The 20,814-nt window shown below is 48.9% G+C and overlaps 1 protein-coding gene across 4 annotated transcripts in view; it reads left to right on the plus strand.

The window, feature by feature from the left end:
• CLSTN1 (calsyntenin 1) overlaps positions 1–20,761 on the plus strand; it is a 60,162-nt gene extending 39,401 nt beyond the window's left edge. For 2 of the 4 annotated variants that reach the window (XM_074334086.1, XM_074334087.1), the window contains 15 exons: positions 724–932; positions 2,442–2,591; positions 2,713–2,901; positions 5,661–5,909; positions 6,284–6,405; positions 9,463–9,625; positions 12,579–12,635; positions 13,828–13,985; positions 15,081–15,229; positions 15,506–15,732; positions 16,277–16,447; positions 16,823–16,968; positions 18,066–18,201; positions 18,538–18,722; positions 19,138–20,761. In XM_074334086.1, coding sequence (XP_074190187.1) covers positions 724–932; positions 2,442–2,591; positions 2,713–2,901; positions 5,661–5,909; positions 6,284–6,405; positions 9,463–9,625; positions 12,579–12,635; positions 13,828–13,985; positions 15,081–15,229; positions 15,506–15,732; positions 16,277–16,447; positions 16,823–16,968; positions 18,066–18,201; positions 18,538–18,722; positions 19,138–19,332 — 2,506 coding nt within the window. In that variant the 3' untranslated portion in view covers positions 19,333–20,761. The remainder of the gene's footprint in view (positions 1–723; positions 933–2,441; positions 2,592–2,712; positions 2,902–5,660; positions 5,910–6,283; positions 6,406–9,462; positions 9,626–12,578; positions 12,636–13,827; positions 13,986–15,080; positions 15,230–15,505; positions 15,733–16,276; positions 16,448–16,822; positions 16,969–18,065; positions 18,202–18,537; positions 18,723–19,137) is intronic. The other 2 variants (XM_074334088.1, XM_074334089.1) reach the window with 1 other exon arrangement.
• Positions 20,762–20,814: the final 53 nt, after the last annotated feature.

The raw sequence follows: 20,814 nt of genomic DNA on the forward strand, positions 1-20,814 counted from the left end.
GTTTTCCTTGAAAGAGATCTTATTTCAATCAGAGACCATGTCCGATTCAGAAACATGCCCTAGTCAATAGCCCTGGAGACCAACAGTTTCCTCTCTTCGTAACCTGGCCTGACGATGTTTTCATTTTCTCATCTCCGAGCTGGGGAGATGGAGTGTGGCAGCAGGGGGTTCCCAGGAAGGGCAACTCTGAGGTCACACTGAGGTCCCTCATTTGTTGGATCAGCAATGGGTCGCGCCCCAGCCATGGGTTACAATGGTCCCTGTGCCTTAGAAGCAGAGCAGAACTTGTTTCAATGCTCGTAATTTCCCATCTTCCCTGTTTCTTCTTCCTTCTTCCTTTGGCTGTATTTTTTTCTGATTTTTGCAGCAAAATATTTTTGATTTTGTGTTAGAGAGCTGACAGATAATCTAATGTAGTTTATCTCCCTTCTGCAGGCCCGTCCCATATTGTCAAGAAAATCCCAAGTCTTTTTATTTTATGTCACTGCCTTCTCACCAGCTGCCTTATTCCTAGGACCTGGAAGAACCCACCCAAATTTCCCTTTTTAACTTGCTGTTGTCTCCGTACTAAATTAAAAACAATGAATAGTTTGATTTTTATCTTCAGCAGAAAATTTAATAAAACAAGATGTCAGAAAAAAGGAAATTTAAAAGTCGGGCAGAATTTGGTGTGGGGGGTTAAAAGCCAAACAAAGCACACAGCTTTTTTTCCTCTTCTTCCAGAGCAACTGTCCACATTCAGGTGAACGATGTGAACGAATATGCACCTGTATTCAAGGAGAAGTCGTACAAAGCGACAGTCGTCGAGGGGAAACAGTACGACAGCATCGTGAGGGTGCAGGCTGTGGATGCAGACTGCTCCCCTCAGTTCAGCCAGATTTGCAGCTATGAAATCGTCACTCCAGATGTGCCATTCACAGTCGACAAAGATGGTGAGAACAGAGGAGCGGGCTTTCCCTACCAAGGGGACAGTCTGAGCAGGCTAGCCATGCTAAGCCAGTCAGTTTCAAACCCAAACTTGGCCCTTCAGTGAAACTCACAGATCAGAGACTGTCTTAGTCCATTCGGGCTGCTGTGACAAAATGCCAGAGGCCGGGCGGCTTAAACAACAGACATTTATGTCTCAGTTCTGGAGGCTGGGAAGTCCAGGGGCAAGGAGCCGGCCCATTCAGGGTCCCATGAGGGGCTCCTTCCTGGCTGACAGATGGCCTGCTTCTCGCTGTGTCCTCCGTGGTGGGACAGACAGAGCACTTTGGTCTCTTCCTCTTCTTATAAGGGCACCAGTCCCAGTATGGGGCTCCACCCTCATGACCTCACCTAAACCTGGGCTCTTCCCAAAGGCCCCGCCTCCTAATGTCACACTGAGGGTTAGGACCTCAGCTCGTGAACTCGGAGCACAGGGACGCTCAGTCCACAGCAGAGACCTACCATGGCATGTCTGTTTCATGTTTTCTCACTCTGTGCCCCGAAAGCCTCTTTTCTGTCCCCTGAAAGTCTTGTGTTCTCCTGGGGGACGTGCTTCTTTGTGCTTTCTCACCAAAGTCTAATAAAACCCCCTGCTGAACGTGTTTTTATTTTTTATCTTGTCACCGTTCAGTCAGCGTGCATCTGAGCAGGACTGACCTGTCGTTAGTCCTGTCTTCTGTTCTCCAGTAGGTTTGACTCTTCTGCCTCATCTTGCACACGACGGCTTATGCCTTACTGCCAGACCCCTCTGTCCTTGGTAATTGAACAGAATTAGCTCGTTCTAGAGCCCATCCTCTTCATTAGATTATGGCTTCTTGATGATGACATAGTGTCTCTGTTGTTACTGCACAGTCCAGAATCTTCGGTGCAATTATGGACATTGCAAACAGTTTGCAGACATCTGTACTCAGGTTCAAATCAGGCTTTTGCTCTAGTGGGTGGGGGTAGGAAACTCTCTCTCTCTCTCTCTCTCTCTCTCTCTCTCTCTTTCTCGCTACTAAAGTAAACCTTTTAGCAAGAAGTATTTAATGCAGCTTGATCTTGTATTTAATATTTGAAGTATTTGAATTATTTTGTCTTTTTTACTTTCTTATATGCCAACTATTAAATCTTAAATGAAAAAAAAGGAAAGGGAGGGAGGGAGGGAGGGAGGGAGGGAGGGAGGGAGGGAGGGAGGGAAGGAAGGAAGGAAGGAAGGAAGGAAGGAAGGAAGGAAGGAAGCCTGTAGGAATAAATGGAGTTGAATTGTGTGGACTCCTTCCTCCTGCTTCAACAACGCTTAGAGATGGAATTAGTGTGTGATTAAGCTCAGGAAAGCCAGGGTGAATGTTAATTATCTCAAGCGTAAGTTACCTCCCTGTCAGTATTTACAGGGCCGAAAGCGTGTGCGTGCGTTTTGTGTTTCAGCAGAGGACACTGGAAGTAAAAAACCAGCACGGGTTCAGGTCCTCACTGTCGTTTTCTTCCTCTGGAAGGTTATATCAAAAACACGGAGAAGCTGAACTACGGGAAGGAGCACCAGTATAAACTGACCGTCACGGCCTACGACTGCGGGAAGAAAAGAGCCACAGAAGATGTTTTGGTCAAGGTCAGCATTAAGCCCACCTGCACCCCTGGGTGGCAAGGTGAGCTCCGTTCTCGTGTCTGCTCTCACACCTGTTCTTAAAATCCGTGTGCCGCAGAAACCTAACGTGTGGGTTTTCCTCCCCTCCCTGTCCCCCACCCCCTCCCTGTGGGCCAACACAGGATGGAACAAGAATAGGGTGGAGTATGAGCCTGGTACGGGCGCCTTGGCCCTCTTCCCAAACGTCCACCTGGAGACGTGTGATGAGTCCGTGGCATCGGTGCGGGCGACGGTGGAGCTGGAGACCAGCCACATAGGGAAAGGCTGTGACCGTGACACCTACTCCGAGAAGTCCCTTCACCGGCTCTGTGGTAAGGAGGCCTGGTGGTCTTCAATGAAGGGACAGAGTCCCTTCTGCATGGAGCTGCGTGTGTGTGTGTGTGTGTGTGTGTGTGTGTGTGTGTGTTCATGGTCATGGACTGACACAGAGTCTAACTTCTGACATGGCTGTTGGCTGCCTTTACTGGCCAGTTTTCACACTGGCTGGGCTTCGGGGAGTACATAACCCCCTAAAAGTCTGTTCAAAATGTTACGGGTATGTGCATTTTAAGAACCACTGATGTGAAGAAAGTATTTCTCTGACATACATTGAGAATCACCAAAATAAGGATTATATACGTGGAGTGAGTTTTAGACACATTTTAGGACTGAAGAAAAAACTATAAGTAACGCAATAGTTTTTGGCAAACGAGATACAGAAAATGAAAACTAAAGATGCCCACATCTAATGGATGGCAGGACGGCAAATCTGACCAGAAGGCTAGTTCTCTGTCTTCACTGTCAGTGGAAATTTTTCTGGTTTATCTAAATGACGTGAAAGGTGAGGTATGGATGCCTCTAGTGGCAACTATTGAGGAAGAATGTTTCCCTTGGTCAGTGATAAGGTGCCAGCGACTTCAATGGCCTCTTTATAATCAGAAGGTCTTTTGTGTTTCAAGGGCTGCTCAGTGTCAGCTTTGCGAGGAGCTTGTCTGATACCCATCTGTCTTTTCACGAGCCTGATAATGACGGTTAGATTCAGGCACATTTAGGTTTTCTGACATAACCGGTGATTGTTCTATGCGCATGAGCAAGAGAGGAGAAGTAGGTTCTCTGCTGGCTCATCCCGGGGGTGAAGATGCTCAGGTGCTTTGTGATTCTCAGTCCAAATAGTCATAATCATGCACCTAAATCTGTGTGATGTAAGCGATCAGGGATGCTCTGTTTTAAGTGATACACGTAAGTGTATGTATATATATGTAGTGTAATGCATGAAGCTTACTGTCTCGTAATGCCATTTTTTATGGTATTAAATGAACATTTCCTCAGCTGAACAGTTTAAAGGTAGGAGGAATAGAAAGAATGTCGTGTATGAGTGCTTACTCTATGCTAGGTGCTTCCCCATGTGTTGTTTGATTTAATCTCCCCATCAGATTAGATGATGGGACAGGAGAGGAGACGGTATTGGCCTCGTTTTTTACAGAGGAATTAATTGAGACTGAGCGAGGATAAGTCTGTTGCCCAAAGTCACACTTGTAGGAAATGGCAGAGCTGGGATTTGGACTGAGGTCGTACGTCACTTGAGAGGCCAGGCTGTTCCTGCCAAGTCATGCTGTTCCTAGGACGAGAGGATTCAAGGACCAAGCGACAGGCAGAGCTTACAAAGTCTTCTTCTGGAGACAAATGTTTTTAAAAAATTGAACTTAGCAATACTTAACAACAGTTGTAAAAATGTTTCATGTTTTTTGGCTTAGTAGTTCTATTTCTAGGAATTTATTCTAAGGAAATAACCACAGAGACATACAAAGGTGTCGCGTCCAGCGCAACACGGGCAGTGAGGGTGCGAGAAGGGGTGGCGTTGGGGTAGGTTCTAAGAAAGAAAGAAACAGAGACTTAATGCAGTTAGAGCTCAGAAGGCCAGGGGGTCTCGCAGTCACCACAGACTGGAGCCCCGAATCGGGCCGACTGGTGGCTTTTATTGATAATCATGCAAGGAAGTGGCATTGTTTTTTACACAGTCTGAGACTCATCCATCATATCACAAAAGTGAATCAAACCAATTATCTTTGTCCCCAAGCAGCCAGAGCGGAAAGTCTTGTGATGACTTAGGTGAGGTATGCACCTCCCTGGGGGACAAGTCTCTCATGTTGGAACAGTTCCATTGAGATAAGTGGAGAGAGCTGACCTTTATTGCCCTCATGACTTCTCTCACAAGCAGGTGAGAGCGGAAACCCAGAGTCAGCAATGGCTTTTCCCAGGCAGGGGGGAAGAGGAGGCAAGGCTCCTTCCCGGATTTTCTAAGGCAGCTCATTGGGGGTCCCCACTCGGTTCCGCCTGGCTTAGGTTGTATCTCACGTGAGATATCTTACCCGTCTTTGGCTGCAAACCATCTTTTGGGGACCAGACAGAGAGACATAAGGTGTAAAACATTGAGATAAGCAAAGTCCCAAAAAGGCACAGTCTCACAGACTTTTCTTTCCTCAAGGAAAGACACGGGGGGACTGTCGGCTAGGCTGCTGTGTGACAACACAAAGGTCCTCATCAAGGCACAATTTATCATAGAAAAAGTTTGGGGACAATCTCAGTCCACCAAGGAGAACAGTTAAATAGATTATGATATATCAGTGCGATGAAATGCTATTCAGACATTTTAAATTATGCTATAGAAGAGTATGAATGGCTATATATATATATATATATATATATATATATATATATATATATATTATGTACATAGGACTCCATTTTTATAATGCATATATATTCATCCATATTACACTGTTTTTATAATATGTGTATATTCATAAAGGAAGGCCTGGAAGTGCCCACATACAAATGTTAATTGTGGATATATTTGCGTGAGATTATAGATAGTGCTTCTTCTTTTCTTCCTATCTTTTTTTAAAAAAAATCCATGGTTATTATTTATGGATTTTCCTCGTAACAAAAAGCCTTATTTTTGAGAAGAAGTCATCTGGAAGTAGCCCCTGGTATAACCATAAGAGAAGGACAGTACATCCGCATCATTCTGGGACACTGTGTCTTTTAAGTCCTTCACATAAAGTTCACTGAGTGTCATCGTATGCCCCAGGTGCTGTGTCTGGCACTGCCGAGCTGCTCCCTTCCCCAAGCAGCTCCTTGAACTGGACCGTCGGCCTCCCCACCGACAACGGCCATGACAGCGACCAGGTCTTCGAGTTCAATGGCACTCAAGCAGTCAGGATCCCCGATGGCGTCGTTTCTGTCAATCCAAAAGAGCCTTTTACGATCTCTGTATGGATGAGGCATGGGCCCTTCGGCAGGAAGAAGGAGACGATTCTTTGCAGTTCAGACAAAACAGGTAGGTTGGCGTTGCTGGGAAGGTGTCGTGCTTCAGTGTCCGCTGCAGTGGCCACTGGAGGCGGCACCTTATTCGTCCCCCAAAAGCTCCCCATAGGTTGGTTGGTTTACATACATTGTTCTGTGTTTAGCACTGGGGTGCTGCGTCCTCAACGTACCGCCCTGGTGTTTGGGCGTCTGTTAGTTGTATTCAGTGGATTGGACCACGCTTCTCAGTCAAAACCCACATGTATTTGTTTCCGAACCCTGTCTTGGCCCAACTGGAGAGTTCATTGATGCTGATAAAACTGTCTTCAAAAATCCATTAAAGACATAGCTTTTATTTCTCCTTTGGGTCTTAAGTTGGCAATTTACCAGTCGTCATTCTCTCTGCAGATATGAACCGGCACCATTATTCACTCTTTGTGCACGGCTGTCGGTTGATTTTCCTCCTCCGTCAGGATCCTTCAGGAGAGAAGAAATACAAACCCGCTGAATTCCACTGGAAGTTGAATCAGGTGAGTGACAGGAACACACCGATTGTGATCTTTTCAGAGATTAACGAGGAATGGCAGCCTCGCACAGGACAGGCTGTTTCTGGGGAGTGTGTAGTGACGATTTTATGATTTCTGTAGCTGTGGATAATAGGATATAGCAAATTAAGTCCATTGAACTTTCCAAATTCAGACCACCACAGGATATTTAAAATTTTCAAGGAACCCGCAATCATGACATCTTGCAGATATCGCATGAACTACTTAGCTTGAGGGAATTTGCAGTTTTGAGGTTAGATCACATTACATTCCTTTTGACAATGTCATGTCTTTGCAAAGCAGCTTTCCTAACAGTTGCCTTGATAAAAAGCAAGTATCATGTGAAAAAAAATTGATTTGTTACAGGAAATGGGGGTGCTGTAAACTGAGAAAGCCTTTTTATTTAAATCACAGTAGATCATTTCTTCTCTTGATTTGAGGTTGGGACAAGAAGGAAACCTTTGGCCTCAGCTTAATTGTATTTGCCTCGTGGAGTTAGTGGGCAAATTCAAAATTATCGTGTAAGTGGTATTCTGTTTACAGTTTGTTTGAATCAGGATTCAAATAAAGGGCCGTGCACAGTGATTGGTTAATAAACCTTTGAGTTTATTTTAATTTATAGACGGTTTTTCTTTTCTCTCTTGGAATTTATTTGGTGACAAAATCAGGCTTTTTGTCCCCTAGTTTCCAATAGTTTCGATTTGGCTGATTGCATCCCTGGGGTATCATTTAATTTGCTTCTCTATCTTGATATCCTGTAAGGTGACGGATCTAACGGCTTGATCAGATTCGGGTTTATATGTTCCTGATCCGTTTAAGCTCTGTGTCTGGTTGTTTCCTTTTCTGTAATTTAAGTGCCATTGATGCTCAGTGCCACCAGCTTTGTGGCACTCTCTCTGGTCATTTGGGTTGTAGGACGTCTGTTCCCAGGAAATGCTCATGGGAGCAATAATTCCTGAGTTCTTCCATGTTGTTTGGCTGAATATGAAATCTCTGACTCGTATTTAAGATTTCCAAGAATAGAAAATTTATCTCTCCATTGTCTTCTGACATGAAATGTTGCTATTAAAATCTAATGGCAGCCTGCTTTTCTTTCCCTCATAAAACACTCGGTCTTTTTGTTTTGATGACCAAAGGCTGTTTTCCTTTTCTTTTCAAGTCAGTTAATTGTATGACTGTATCTTAGTTGTTTTGGGTCTGTTTTCCCAGATATGTGGTATGCTTTTTTATAATTTGAAATGTACTGGTATTTCGGGAGAATTTTTGTGATTGTTGTTGTCACCATTATTGTCTTCCATCGCTTTGGGTTTTTTCTTACCTCTTGGTGATATTCTTTATCTGTTTTCTGTACCTGTCATTTTCTCTTTAATTTATTCTTGTGTTCTGTCACCTCATTTCTGAGTTTCTTTAATTATGAACTACATTCCTTTATATTTTGTGCCATTTTCCTAATGTCTTTCCGCGTACTTTGACTAGATTGTTTCATCTCCTTGGTAGGCATACCTTCCAGGTATGCTTTCGTTGTTTGAAGAGATGTTATTCCCCTTAATTCTCTTTTTTTCTTTTAAAAACTTTGTATGGGATTGAGTTGTGATCCTTTCCCCATCTCATTTTTACGTGAAATTAGTTTTCCAATACTTTCAAAAGGCAGCATTGGTCAGCATGACTATTTTTCTGGCATTAGTGGTCTACCTCCCCTTCTGTTGTTATCATAGCATTAAAAATGCCCGTCCTCACACCCTCTGACATCTCCGGATGAGAAGCCCTGTGGCCTTTCTCCACCTACTCTCTTGTCCGTTCTTGTGGTCACCTTGTCACCAAGAATTGTTGTGGACACTGTCTGCAGCTTTGGGTTTTCCTGTCGTACTCACCCTGTTTTCAGGGAAATTAGAAAATTATACTAATGTTACTATCTTCTCAGAATACGTTCATGGATTTTGACCAAATATTACCAATATTTAAATGCAATATTATTCTAATCCCCTAGAAACCTGCAATACTTTAAAAACTGGGGGTGTAATACAAGTTGCTTTCTGAAGGAGCTTATTAATTACCAAACTTGTTTAGATAGAGACTTAAACAAAAAGTAAGATTGTATCTGTCTCAGAGATGAATTACTGTGCAATTCCTTTATTTAGAAATATTTCATGTAATATACATACGTATGTACTTATATAGTGTGTATATGTAATAAACATATATGCAATTTAGAGGTTTGAATTTTTTCTCTAATTTATCAGGAGCAGCTGCTTTTCTTTGGTATTCTTTGGTAACTTCACTTATTTTGACATTTCTGGTCTGCTTTAGCCCTCGATTTCTCATTGGTTCAGTTTCATAGAATTTCAGTGTACATTGGGCAAGGTTTTTAGAAATACATTTTTTCAAATTTCATCTCAGCATCTCTTCAGGGAATGCCAGGCCTGAAAGGTCAGGGCCGTGGAGCCTGCAGACCAAGCACCCTTACATGACAGCTGGTGAGATAGATGCCCAGGAGATGCGCATTCATGATGGGAAAGAAACTCAATTTCATTTGGCCTGCCATCTGAGCTGGACATTCAGATTTATGTAGATCGTCGACTTTGAGTTGGAAAAGAAAGCTCATATACTGCAGTGTGCCTTGTTCTGAGATTGGAGGGCCTTTTCATCTTGATCCGGAAAAGGAATGGCCAGTTGGCAGGCTCTGCCAGCTCAGTGGGTGCGTCCTGCCGATACAAGACTCTCTTGGTGTCACGCTCTTGGCAGAAGAGAGTTGGGCAGCTCCCTATTTGGGGGCCCGGTTATGTGAAAAGTGAGCCGTGCCCCCTGGTCTGAAATGTCCTGGAGACGACAGCATTGCCCTGGCCCTTTTGGGTGACATGTATTTGGGTGAAATGTATGTTGTTGTTATGTATTTTAAATCCAAATCTTTTCCTTCTGGGAAAATAGGTGTTCCTTATGGGTGGCTTGCTCTCCATATCAGGTGGTTCTGCTGCCATTGCTATGTCTTTAGATGACAGGGCACATGGCGAGTCACGCTCTGGCCCTTCCCCTGGCCTCTCGTAGGTCTGCGATGAGGAATGGCACCACTACGTCCTCAACGTGGAAATCCCAAGGGCGACTCTCTATGTGGACGGTATTTCTCACGAGCCCTTCTCCGTGACTGAAGATTACCCGCTTCATCCATCCAGGATCGAGACTCAGCTCGTGGTCGGGGCTTGCTGGCAAGGTAACGGTCGTTGGCACCTTTCCCCGCAGGTCTCTGGAATTAAAGAATATCTCTGCTCTGCTGGTGCAGACAGGCTCTTCTCAGCACTTTACCCTCCTTCCCTTCTCCTTTTCATTCCTTTGCCCAAGCAGAGCCTCTCGGGGGACACGGCTGAGGCCACCCTCTAGGGTAGCTGTGTTGATGGGCACTCACTAAAGTTGTGTTAACGGACTGAAATGCACTGACACCTTTCCTGGGAACCTGGGAGAGAGCGTTGCATGAAGGGAGAGTGTAATTGAGGAACTATTTTACCAATTAATCTGTTTGTTGAGAAGTTTATGAAAACAAGGAAGCAACAGTCAGTCACAGAAATGTAAATGTGCTTCAGCCCCCAGGACTCTTCCAGAGCGTTTAGCTCTTGATACCCTGGTGGGAACAGCTTTCAGAAGTACTATGTCTGAGAGGATTCGTGGAAGTCTCTGCTGCAACACCAGGCACGGCCTGTGATGACGGCCACCGGGCCAATAGTGCTGCTGCTTTGTGCTTTCTCAGTGGCAGGCTGTGTGCCAGTTTCTTTACATAATTCTCTTATAATAAGTCTGTGGGGTAGATGCTCTTTGTAGCTCTATTTTGTAGCTGGGGAAACTCAGGCTCAGAGAAATAGCGAGCCCGTGTTACCCAGCTGGCTGATCCTGGCACTAGGATTTGAACCCAGAAGCTCCAGGGCCCAGGGGACCAGGGGTTTTAACCTTTTCTGTGCCGTGGAGCCCTTTGGTGGTCTAGTGAAGCCTATGGATCCCTCCTCAGGATAATTTCTTGTTATTGGGTTGGTGCAAAATTAATTGTGGTTTAAAAGGTTAAAAACAATGGCAAAAACCACAATTACTTTTGCACCAACTTAATAATCTATAAAATAAAATAAATAGATTTCAAAGGTAATCAGATAAATTGAAATACATTTATCCAAGTACTAACAGACTAAGTTTGTCGATTAGTAATACCTGGGTTACATTATTACCAAACGAAGAGCAGGCGTTAGCAGTAGGTCCAATAACTGTCATAATTTCAGTGTAACAAGCAGCTTTGTGACTATTCTGTGATAGCTGCAGTGATGTGACATGATAGGGAAATACCAGCAATTTCTATTGGTGAGAGTCGCAGTTTCTGCTATTATACTGTGGCTTGTGGCTGACTCTATAACCAAAGGAAAAACCAGATATCAGAAGTTAGTGAAAATAAGCATGTAATTTTTCCCATCCAAGTTCAGGGACCCCCCTCAGTATGCACTCAAGCTTCATAGGCCCCACATTAGCCCTTGCACCTGTGTGTGTCACTTAAAGGTGTCACCATCACTACACGTCCTGCTAAATAGACCTTTTATCCCTCTGGAAAAACATTGTACCGTGAATTAGGTTAGAAATTTGTGAAAGAGCCTAATTCCCAGGAGAGCTTTGCTTTTTGTGGGAGAATTTGAATTTCATAATTTTCTTGCAGATCCTTTCAAGTGAAAAGGAGTAAGACAGTATTTTAGAGTGAACCTCTTCAGCAAATTCCTGGATTTAATTTTAGTGACCGTTCACCCATGAGGAAGTGGAACATGAGACCAAAGAATGAAGAATAAATTATTAGGAATATAGGAATTTTTTAGCTGCTGCTCTTAAAATTTCAATTCAAAGTTGCTTCCCAAATTCAACAACAATTTCTGAGTAATTATTTTAAAAATAAGAATAAAAATACACATGCAGCCCTAAATGTTATTTTATATTCTGGGAGCTTTGTCGTTTGGGTTACAATAAAGCTCCACGTCCTGCCCCGCCTTCCTTGGTTTCTGTTCTCTGCCACTGAATGGCAGTTACTCCTCACCTTGTTTCACCTCTTTCTCCCTCAGCCCTTTCAGGATCCTCAGCCAGAAAAATCTGCCAAAATTCCCAAACCAAACACCAACTTTTAAAAATGCAGTTAACGGGGAGGAAGAGCTCCGTTCTTCCTTTCCGTGGATCTGAAACCACTTTCCTTACAAATTCACTGTGGAGAGCTTGGGTTGACTGTGTGTTACAGAGGGGCTATAGGGTCCGTGTGTGCTCCAGGGCTCACCTGCCCCCACCTGGCCTTGCCCCCAGTGTGTCCCCATGCTGCAACGCAAAAGGTGTAGAGCCTGTGCTGGGGGCTGTGAGAACAGAAGCAGTGCTCCCACAACATGACCTGGAACATGGAAATTCTACGCTCAGTGCCTGGGCGTCCTCTCCAGCCTGCCATTGTACTCAGAACACTGGATGGAGACCTCCAGGCACGTGGATGGTCAGAGCCCCACCCCTGGTGATTATCTGTTTCTTTGGGTGAGTTCCTTAACCTCTGACTCTCCCTTCCTGTTCAGAAAAAGTGGTTGGAAATGCCTTCTTTTCTCCGTCACTTGGAGGTTCAAGTCTGGACCAACGTGAACTTGTTTTGAGCTTTCCAAAAAGACATACTTTTACGAGTTCACCACACACAAGCCTTTGGACGCTGCCACGTGCTATCCCATTTTGTCTGCACAAACGTCTGCCCTGTTAGGAAGGAAAGTGCTGTGGGTCCGGCGCTTGGTGTTACCTGAGTGTGGTACTTCTCTGCAGTCGGTGTAACGCCTCGTGATGTCCCCCCACCAAGCAGCACGGGTTGAGGAGATGAGTGAATTCAGTTACGTGCTTTCATTCGTCTTATTTCGAATCTGACCTACACTTTGGCAAGGACGATGAGGGAAGGTGGAATGAAAGAAGAATACGAAGGAGAGTGTGGGTGGTAAATACTGCTTCTGGGAAAAGGTGATCAAGGACCGGCTTGCTTCCAGGCGGGGTGTGCCCCCAAGGGGAACACGAGGAGGAGGGTTTTTTCTCTGTGTTTTGTATTTGCTAGCTTTTCAAAACTGACTTTCAAGGTCCAGTTTGAAGAGCCTAACCTTGCGGTCCTTTTCTGTTGTCTTTGTCTTGCTTTTCTACAGAGTATTCAGGAGTTGAAAATGACAATGAAACTGAGCCTGTGCCTGTGGCCTCTGCAGGTTGCTGGATTTTCCTCCCTACGGTTCACGATTATGTTTCATTTAAACACGAAACATTCATTCATTCCACATTTTGCATGAAGTGCCTGAATTGCATTTTGGTCCCAGATACCATTTGAGATGCTGGTTTGCATTGTGCACCCCCCCACCCCACCCCATTGCTTCATGGGAGTTCCCTTTTGTGCCCATTCTGATCCCAGTTGAAGTGAAGGCAAATGACTCATGAAAGCAATGCCCTGATGGGATTTTATTTTTCCCATCAGCTTTTACCCTGAGCCCACTGCACAAGACTCCCTGCTGAAATCTCAGGCCAGGTTTGGGGGGGCACCTCCTGTTTCTCATGTGGCTTAACCACGAGACAGACAAAGATCCGTTTCTAGATATCCTGTCCCGATACTAAATTTTAACTACATGCTTCTTAGAAATCTCGGTCCCAGCAGTGATGTGCAGTGTCTAGTGCCCTTATCAGGAATGAGAGAGAACTGACAACTGGTCTCATCTCCCTTGTTCAGTGTAAGAACGAGGTTTAGTTTCAGCTGCACTGGGCTCTTCGTTCCGTCTGTCAAGGACCCTTTTCTGGGGTTTTGTTTTCCCTGTGACGTCTTCACTTCCGAGTTTTCCTCAGGAGTCGGAGAGAAGCATGATGGGCCGCAACCAAAGTAGCCATCTGACAAGGCTGGATATGAGGTTCCTAGATGCAGGGTGGGATTTAAACCTCCCCCTTATCTTTCTCTGTGTAGGGTCACCCCCAAGTGTGTGTGTGTCCCCGAGTTAGAAAAAGCTCAGTTAGAAAAAGCATCCCAGAGCATGAACCAGCTGGTTGACAAGACAGTGGTTGAAGAGGCTAGCGCTAGTAGGAAATGTCACTTGTGCACCATGGCGACAGGTGTGGGCTAGGCCCCCCTTACCAGCGAGTGACCAGAGGTGTAGGGACTCAAGGGACCTCTTGGCTTCCTGGCTTCGGGTGAGAGACCCCCAACTCCTCTTTTCCCCAGGCCACATGCATGATCATAAACGACTTAATTTCTTCATTGCGCTTCCATGTAGATGGCAAGGCTAACAGGATTGGGTCTGAACTAACCCGCATGTCCATCCATCGAGCTGCCACCACCGGTAACACCACCTTGAGAAATGAAGCCGGAGGCTCTGGGCTGCACGCGTAACTGCCTGCCTTTTCCCCCGTGTTCCAAAGGTGGAGACCTGCACATGACCCAGTTTTTCCGCGGGGATCTGGCTGGCCTGACGATCCGCTCTGGGAAGCTGGCAGACAAGAAGGTGATCGACTGCCTGTATACCTGCAAAGAGGGGCTGGACCTGCAAATCCCTGAAGAAAACGGCAGAGGCGTGAAGGTGGTAACACTGGCATCCCTCCCCCCGTGCGTCATTGCCAGACTTCCAGACCACAGGAGTGGAGACTGTTGGCATAAGGATTAATGTGTGACTGACCCTGACCTGTTCTACTCATAGCACCTCTGACACAAAACGGGAGGGTTTTCTTCTTCACACCAACCAATTCCCAACTCTCCGGGTGTTCTACAATTTAATTCTGTTCTGACACTACCGGGATTTAGCATCAGACCCCACAGGTTGAGGGCTCAGTTCCACAGGACTGCTCCCCCCCCCCCCCCTTTCAGGTTCCAGTTGCAAGAATCGGGCCCTGGGGCTACCTTCACTTCATTCGACTTGGCTACAGAGTGGCACCCCACTCTGTCTCCACGCCTTTCCCCCTTGTTAGGTTCAGCCATTTGCTGGAACTATTCAGAAAACACTGTACTTACTATTACCAGCTTATGATCAAGGATGTAACTCAAACAATGAAACACGAGATGGACAGGGCAAGTAATGAGGGCGGTGACTGGAGCTTCCACGCCCGCTCCAGGAGCGGCACCCTTCCAGAACCACCTGTGTTCACCAAGCCCCCAGACCCTGTTGTGCAGGGTGTTTGTGGAGGTCCCAGCACATGGCACAAGTGATTAAGTCATTGGCCAGTGGTGACTGACTCAGTCTCCAGCCCCTCTCCTGTCCCTATAGTTCAGGGGGTGGTGTGAAATTCCCAACCTGCTCATCACATGGTTGGTTTCTCTGGCAACCAATCCCCATCCTGAAATTGCCAAGGGTCACTTCATTAACATAAACTCCAGGGTGGTTGGAAGGGGCTTACAGATTATGAAAGACTCCTGTCACTAAGGACATTCCTGGGATTTTAGGAGCTCTGTGCCAGAAACCAGGGACAAAGAGCAAATGTATGTTTGCACCTTAGATAGTTTGCACCTTAGATAGTTACCATCATAGAGGAGGGTCTCGGTCAGGGTTACATGAGCTTTTCTTCTCCAGGTCACCAGCGCAAATCGATCCTCGGCTAACCCTCTTGGCCAAAGCGGTCCCGACTAGCTTCTTGCAATCAGAACCTTATGCTTCTCCTCTCTCTGTTTGGCACAATTTCAGATCGAAGCCAACCCCAGCCAGTCGATGTTGACCTTGGAGGGAGAGGATGTGGGGGTGCTGGAGAAGGCCCTGCAGCACGTCGCCTACCTGAACTCCCGGCAGTTCCCCACGCCTGGGATCCGGAGGCTCAAACTCAGCAGCACGGTCAAGTACGGGCTGACCTAACCGTAAACCTGTCTTTGCTCACTGACCCTTGAGAAGAAAATGTGTTGTCCTTGGGTTTTTAAGACAACCTAGCCTCCCTTCTGTAAGGAAACGTTAGCCGTCACTCGTTACCAGAAAGTTCGAGTGATGCTTATTGATAATGTTTGGAAGCACAATCCGGGAGTGGCCGCTGTCGTCTGCATTTGTGGCAGCCCGTGGGTACCGCCTCCGCGTGCCCCCCAAAGCCCTGACCTTCCCTTCCCTCCCTTCCCTGCTGGCAGGTGTTTGAACGAGGCCGCCTGCATCTCAGTGCCCCCGGTAGACGGCTACGTGATGGTTCTGCAGCCCGAGGAGCCCAAGATCAGCCTCAGTGGCGTCCACCATTTTGCTCGTGCGGCTTCGGAATTTGAAAGCTCGGAGGGGGTTTTCCTTTTCCCGGAGCTTCGGATCATCAGCACCATCACGAGAGAAGTGGAGCCCGACGGGGAAAGGGACGAGGACCCCACAGGTAACAAACAGCGCCTCTGCCGGGGACGGTCGCCCTCGGCTTGACACTGGGTGGCTGAGCCCCCACTGCTGACTTGCTGGGCCCTTTTCTCTGGGACGTTGGGAGGTTTGGGCATTTTGATGCTGTTCTTGGGTCTGCTTCTGGAATCTGACCCAGCGACAGAGCTCGTTCTGCTCTTCGGGGACGCACCTGGAGGGTCCTTTCATTTTTCTGGCTTGACGTCAGAATCCAAACTGGACGCGGAGGAGCTTGTGAGGACTGACACTGTTGCAGGGGACGCTGTCACTGTCCTGAGCCTGGAGCTGTGCCCCTGCTGGCTGGTCAGCTCCCAGGAGGATAGGGTCCCCCATGCTTGCGCCTTCCCAGGGGCCAGTCCTCCTAGGTACCTAAAGTACCCCCCTGTCTTGAAAGGGACTCTCTTGTACTTCTGCCACGGGTCCTTAAAAGGACTCTGAGTTTGAGCATGAGCCGGCAGGCCATCAGGTGTGAGCAGCCTCCGTGGGCCCCACAGCCTCTGCTATTTCTGGTTGGGCCATTCTTGCAGTTCAAGAGTCCCTGGTGTCTGAGGAGATCGTGCACGACCTGGATACCTGCGAGGTCACGGTGGAGGGAGACGAGCTGAACCCGGAGCAGGAGGGTTTGGAGGTGGACCTGGCCCGCCTGCAGCACAGGGGCATTGAAGTGAGCAGCTCCGACCTGGGCGTGATCTTCACAGGTGAGCGGCTGGAGTGCGCCAGCCCCGCCCCCTGCCATCTCAGCACTTAGCGTCCTGGAGGAGGTGGGAACGGGGCGTGCTCACCGGGGTGACGTCATGGTGGCTACGCACGTTCCCCCAGGCAGGACGCAGGACACAGATGTGCAGGCAGTGCCTGACGTCGTGTCCTTCCAAGGGGGTAGAAGTCAGGCGCACGGTGACACGTCCCTTCAAGAGGGCAGATGTCCTCGCACACTGCATTTGCTTCTGCAGTTAGAAAGCCACATGTGTAATGGGCTGGCTCAGCCGACCCAGGTGCCTGTCTGCCTGTGACCCGGGCCCTGCCCATGTGCCCAGCTTCAGCCACCTGCAATCCTGTCACCTTCTCCCCCACAGGCGTGGACACCATGGCCAGCTATGAGGAGGTTTTGCACCTCCTGCGCTATCGAAACTGGCACTCCAGGTCCTTGCTTGACCGGAAGTTCAAGCTCATCTGCTCTGAACTGAATGGACGCTATGTCAGCAACGAATTTCAGGTGGAGGTGAGTGCAGGGCTTCCATGGAGGAGAGCCCCCTGCGTGGCCCTCAGATTTGCAAACACTGATTTTTAGAGCATTTGTGGTGGCACCTAGTTGGCTTTGTCCCAGGGTGGAGCCCTTTCCAGCCTGGTGGCTGCTGCAGGTTAGATCTGCGCAGGTTTGGGGAGGCAGGTGATACGTGGGGCGAGCTGGGGTTCAGTGTGGGGCTCCCCTTTCACAGGCTGCCTCCATCCGAGAACCTGAGGGGCCTTTGGAGGGAGGTGGTCAAGAGCAAGTGGCAGTTACTGCCTTGGGGTGGGGACAGGGACGTGTGCTGAGGTTGGACACTGCTTCGGAAGGAGCGGCACCCAGGGACTCTGTGGTTCTTGGTAGGTGTGGACGGCCAGCCCTGCTGTGAACAAATCCTTGGCCCAGGGGAGGGACGCTGGCGCAGGCCCCACTCCGGGCAGGCCTGCCGTCCGGCCCGCCTGCCAGTGGTGGCCCAGGCCATGGTGGCCAGAGGGCACCCAGCCTTCTCTGAGATCTACAAGGGGCTCCACAGCAGCTCCTTTATCACTCAGGGCATCTGTGGCCTGGACAAATGGACCCAGTTACTCTCAGCAATCAACCTCGTCCCCACTGTGACCTTCTGGCAACAGGAGGTTAAACTCAGAGAGTGAAAAAACCAATGAGTGTTTTGTTTGAGCCGAAGGGTAACAATTTGAAAGGAAATAATTGGTTAGAATTGTGCTCTCTTTCATATGGCGGTGGTTTTGGGGAAAAGAGGGGAAATAAATGGTCTATATCGGTGCTTCTCAGACGAACTGTGGTGAAGGACCAGTGGTGTTATTTGGGTTTTTCCCAGTCTCTGGTGGGTGGGTCCTTTTATGAAATACAATAAAAATGAATTATTAGAGCAGCAATGTTTCTTGCACGTGTGACCATGTCAGACCGTTACAGCAGTCTTCAAGTGCTTATTACCATTGGTTTTTCCCTGCCCTTTTCTCATCGGCTCAGCAGCTCCGGTCCAGGGAGCGCCTTGGGTGGCGCTGGTCACGTCTGGCCCTGCACCGCGCGTCTGTCTCAGGCACACTCAGGCTGCCTTTCTGTCTCTGCTGCAGGTGAATGTGATCCACACAGCCAACCCCATGGAACACGCCAGCCACATGGCCGCCCAGCCCCAGTTCGTTCACCCCGAGCATCGCGCCTTCGTTGATCTCTCGGGTCACAACCTGGCCAACCCTCACCCGTTCGCAGGTAGGACTGTGGGGCGAAGCCCCGGCCTCAAGGAGGGATGGGTGGACGCCCCTCACCCCTTCCTGCCGAGAGAGTGGCCCCTGCTCAGAGCAGCCAGCAGCCAGTTGGGCTCTGCCAGTCAGCATCACACAAGGAAATTAAAGCACCGGCGGCAGAGGCACCCATAGCCGCAGGGCAGTAAGTGGCCGGACCCAGATCTGAAGCCTGAGCTGAGCTTTTCTGGTTTCCTCCTGTCCTCCAGGGCTTAGATGCCGCTTTCAACGTGTGTCGGGGGCACGATGGCCCTCTGGCTTAGAGTCTGTTGTCACCACCCCGTGTGTCTCAATCTCGTTGCAGTTGTCCCCAGCACGGCCACCGTGGTGATTGTGGTGTGTGTCAGCTTCTTGGTTTTCATGATTATCCTGGGGGTGTTCCGGATCCGGGCTGCCCATCAGCGGGCCGTGCGGGACCAGGACACCGGCAAGGAGAATGAGATGGATTGGGACGACTCGGCCCTGACCATCACTGTGAACCCCATGGAGGTAGGCGCAGACGGCGACCCCCACACCCGAGAACTGCGCAGGCCGGGGCAAAACTAGGCTCGCCTCAGAGGGGCGACGCGGCCACAGCACCTGCCCCTTACCCTTCACAGGCTTTGTGTTGTGTGATCGTGTGACGCCTCCGGGAGGTGCAGGTGTCCCCGTGTTTCAGGGGAGTAAACAGAGACCCAGCGAGACCTAGATATGAGGTCGTGCCACTGACCCTATGGGTGGTGACAGAGCTTTGTTTTCCCTTTAGTCTTTGATGAGGCCACTTCCAACGCCGTCCAACCCCCTTGCTGTGGAGTGTGACACGGGGCGTCCCTTCCTGGGGGGCCCTCGGGAAGTGAGCCAGCATTAGGTGATGGGGTGGAGAGCTGGGGCAGGGGCTGGACTCACGTGGCCATCCCTTTGTCAGACGTATGAGGACCAACACAGCAGCGAGGAGGAGGAAGAAGAGGAGGAGGAAGAGAGTGAGGACGGAGAGGAGGACGACATCACCAGTGCCGAGTCGGAGAGCAGCGAGGAGGAGGGTGGGGAGCACGGGGACCCGCAGACCGCGAACAGGCAGCAGCAGCAGCTGGAGTGGGACGACTCCACCCTCAGCTACTGAGCCGCGGCGCTCCCTCCTCCCGTTCTGCTTCAGAAGACTCTGCTGTCGCCCGCCCGTTGCCCCAGCCCCAAGGGTCCTCGATGTACAAAGTCATTCTGGCCAGTAGGTCTGCAGACCCGCCCCCTGCCCACCGTCTGCTTGGTGTAGGGCCCTAGGTTCCCGCCCTCCCCGCCTGGATCTCTTAAGTTATGTGAGGAGCGGACTCTTGCTCTCTCGTCACCTTGCTCTGCGTGGCCCCCTCGCGCCTCCAGAAAAGCCGCAGTGACTGGACTCGTCGACAAAAGGTTCAAGTTGCTCGTTCCTACCTGGTAATCCCTTTCTTTCTTGCTTTCTTTCTTTTTTTTTTAAGTTTTTATTTTTTCCGAACTAGTGCATGTATAAAATGCAGAATGGGGCTTAATATGTAGATGAACTGACTTTTTAATATTTTGTAAATAAATTGGGATTCCTTGTGTCCTTTGTACTAGCGTAATGCAGGACTGGAATGCAAAGTGAAATGCGAAACACTGAGCGCAGGGGGGCCCGGCGGGCTCCTGTTGCCCTGTCCCCTCCTGTCCCCTCCCTGACAAGGAGAAAGGGGCCTGCCCCACTCGCACACCGCCACTCAGCCTGGACGCTCAGCCTCCGGCGTCCTCTGGCGTGTGGCCCCAGCAGTCGAAGGGCAGGGTTTATGCGCTGCTTCGTGGGAGGGGACTGTATCCGGGACCCTCTCAGGAGGCTGGCCACAGCCAGGTCTTGTCTTTGGGACTCTGCTCGTTTCTCCTGTGGTCGAGGGGTGGGGGGCTGGGGTCCCTGGCCTCTTGGGCACACAGCTCCTTGTCCGCAGTCTTGGGGGGCCACACTTAGATGTACATTTCCTTGCTGGTGAAAGGACATATAGATGATACGGACAGTGGTGCAAACCATTTGGAGGCAGAACACCTGAGTGACCCCATACTCAGGTCTGGGAACAGATTCCCTGAAGGGACACCCAGGGGCCCAAGGCAAAGAGCTAGATTTCCCCCAAACACCTGAGCTCTCCTGTGCCCCCCCCCATCCCCGGGGTAAAAGCCACTCCCTGGGGGTGAGGTAGGCACCTGCGGCTGGCTGTGCTTGGTGGAGAGGAGTCATGAGCTAAAACCCCTAAAGCACTTTGTTTTTAATTTACATGTAAAATTTTAGATTTCTAAAACGGGGGGGAAATAATTTTGAATACTGTTCTGTGATCATAACTGCTAGTTTCGAGGACACTGCCCGCTGTCTCTGTGTTGTGTGTGGTCATCCCCCCCCCGTGTATTGTCGCCGTAGCTGCGGGTAGATGTGTTAGCTAATGCGCAGACCAGACGTCCTCGCACTGTCTGTAGCCGCCGTGGTCCCACCTTTCCATTGTGTATATTGATGACAGGTCAGAAAGTGTCTCCACTACAATAAAGTTCTGGTTCTAACTCCACTGGGAGTTTTTGTCTTGTTTTTAATCCCAGTTGCTTTTAGGAGCCAAGAACA

This window comes from Rhinolophus sinicus, linkage group LG06, assembly GCF_036562045.2.
Source record: "Rhinolophus sinicus isolate RSC01 linkage group LG06, ASM3656204v1, whole genome shotgun sequence".
In the NCBI taxonomy this organism is placed as follows: Eukaryota; Metazoa; Chordata; class Mammalia; order Chiroptera; family Rhinolophidae; genus Rhinolophus; species Rhinolophus sinicus.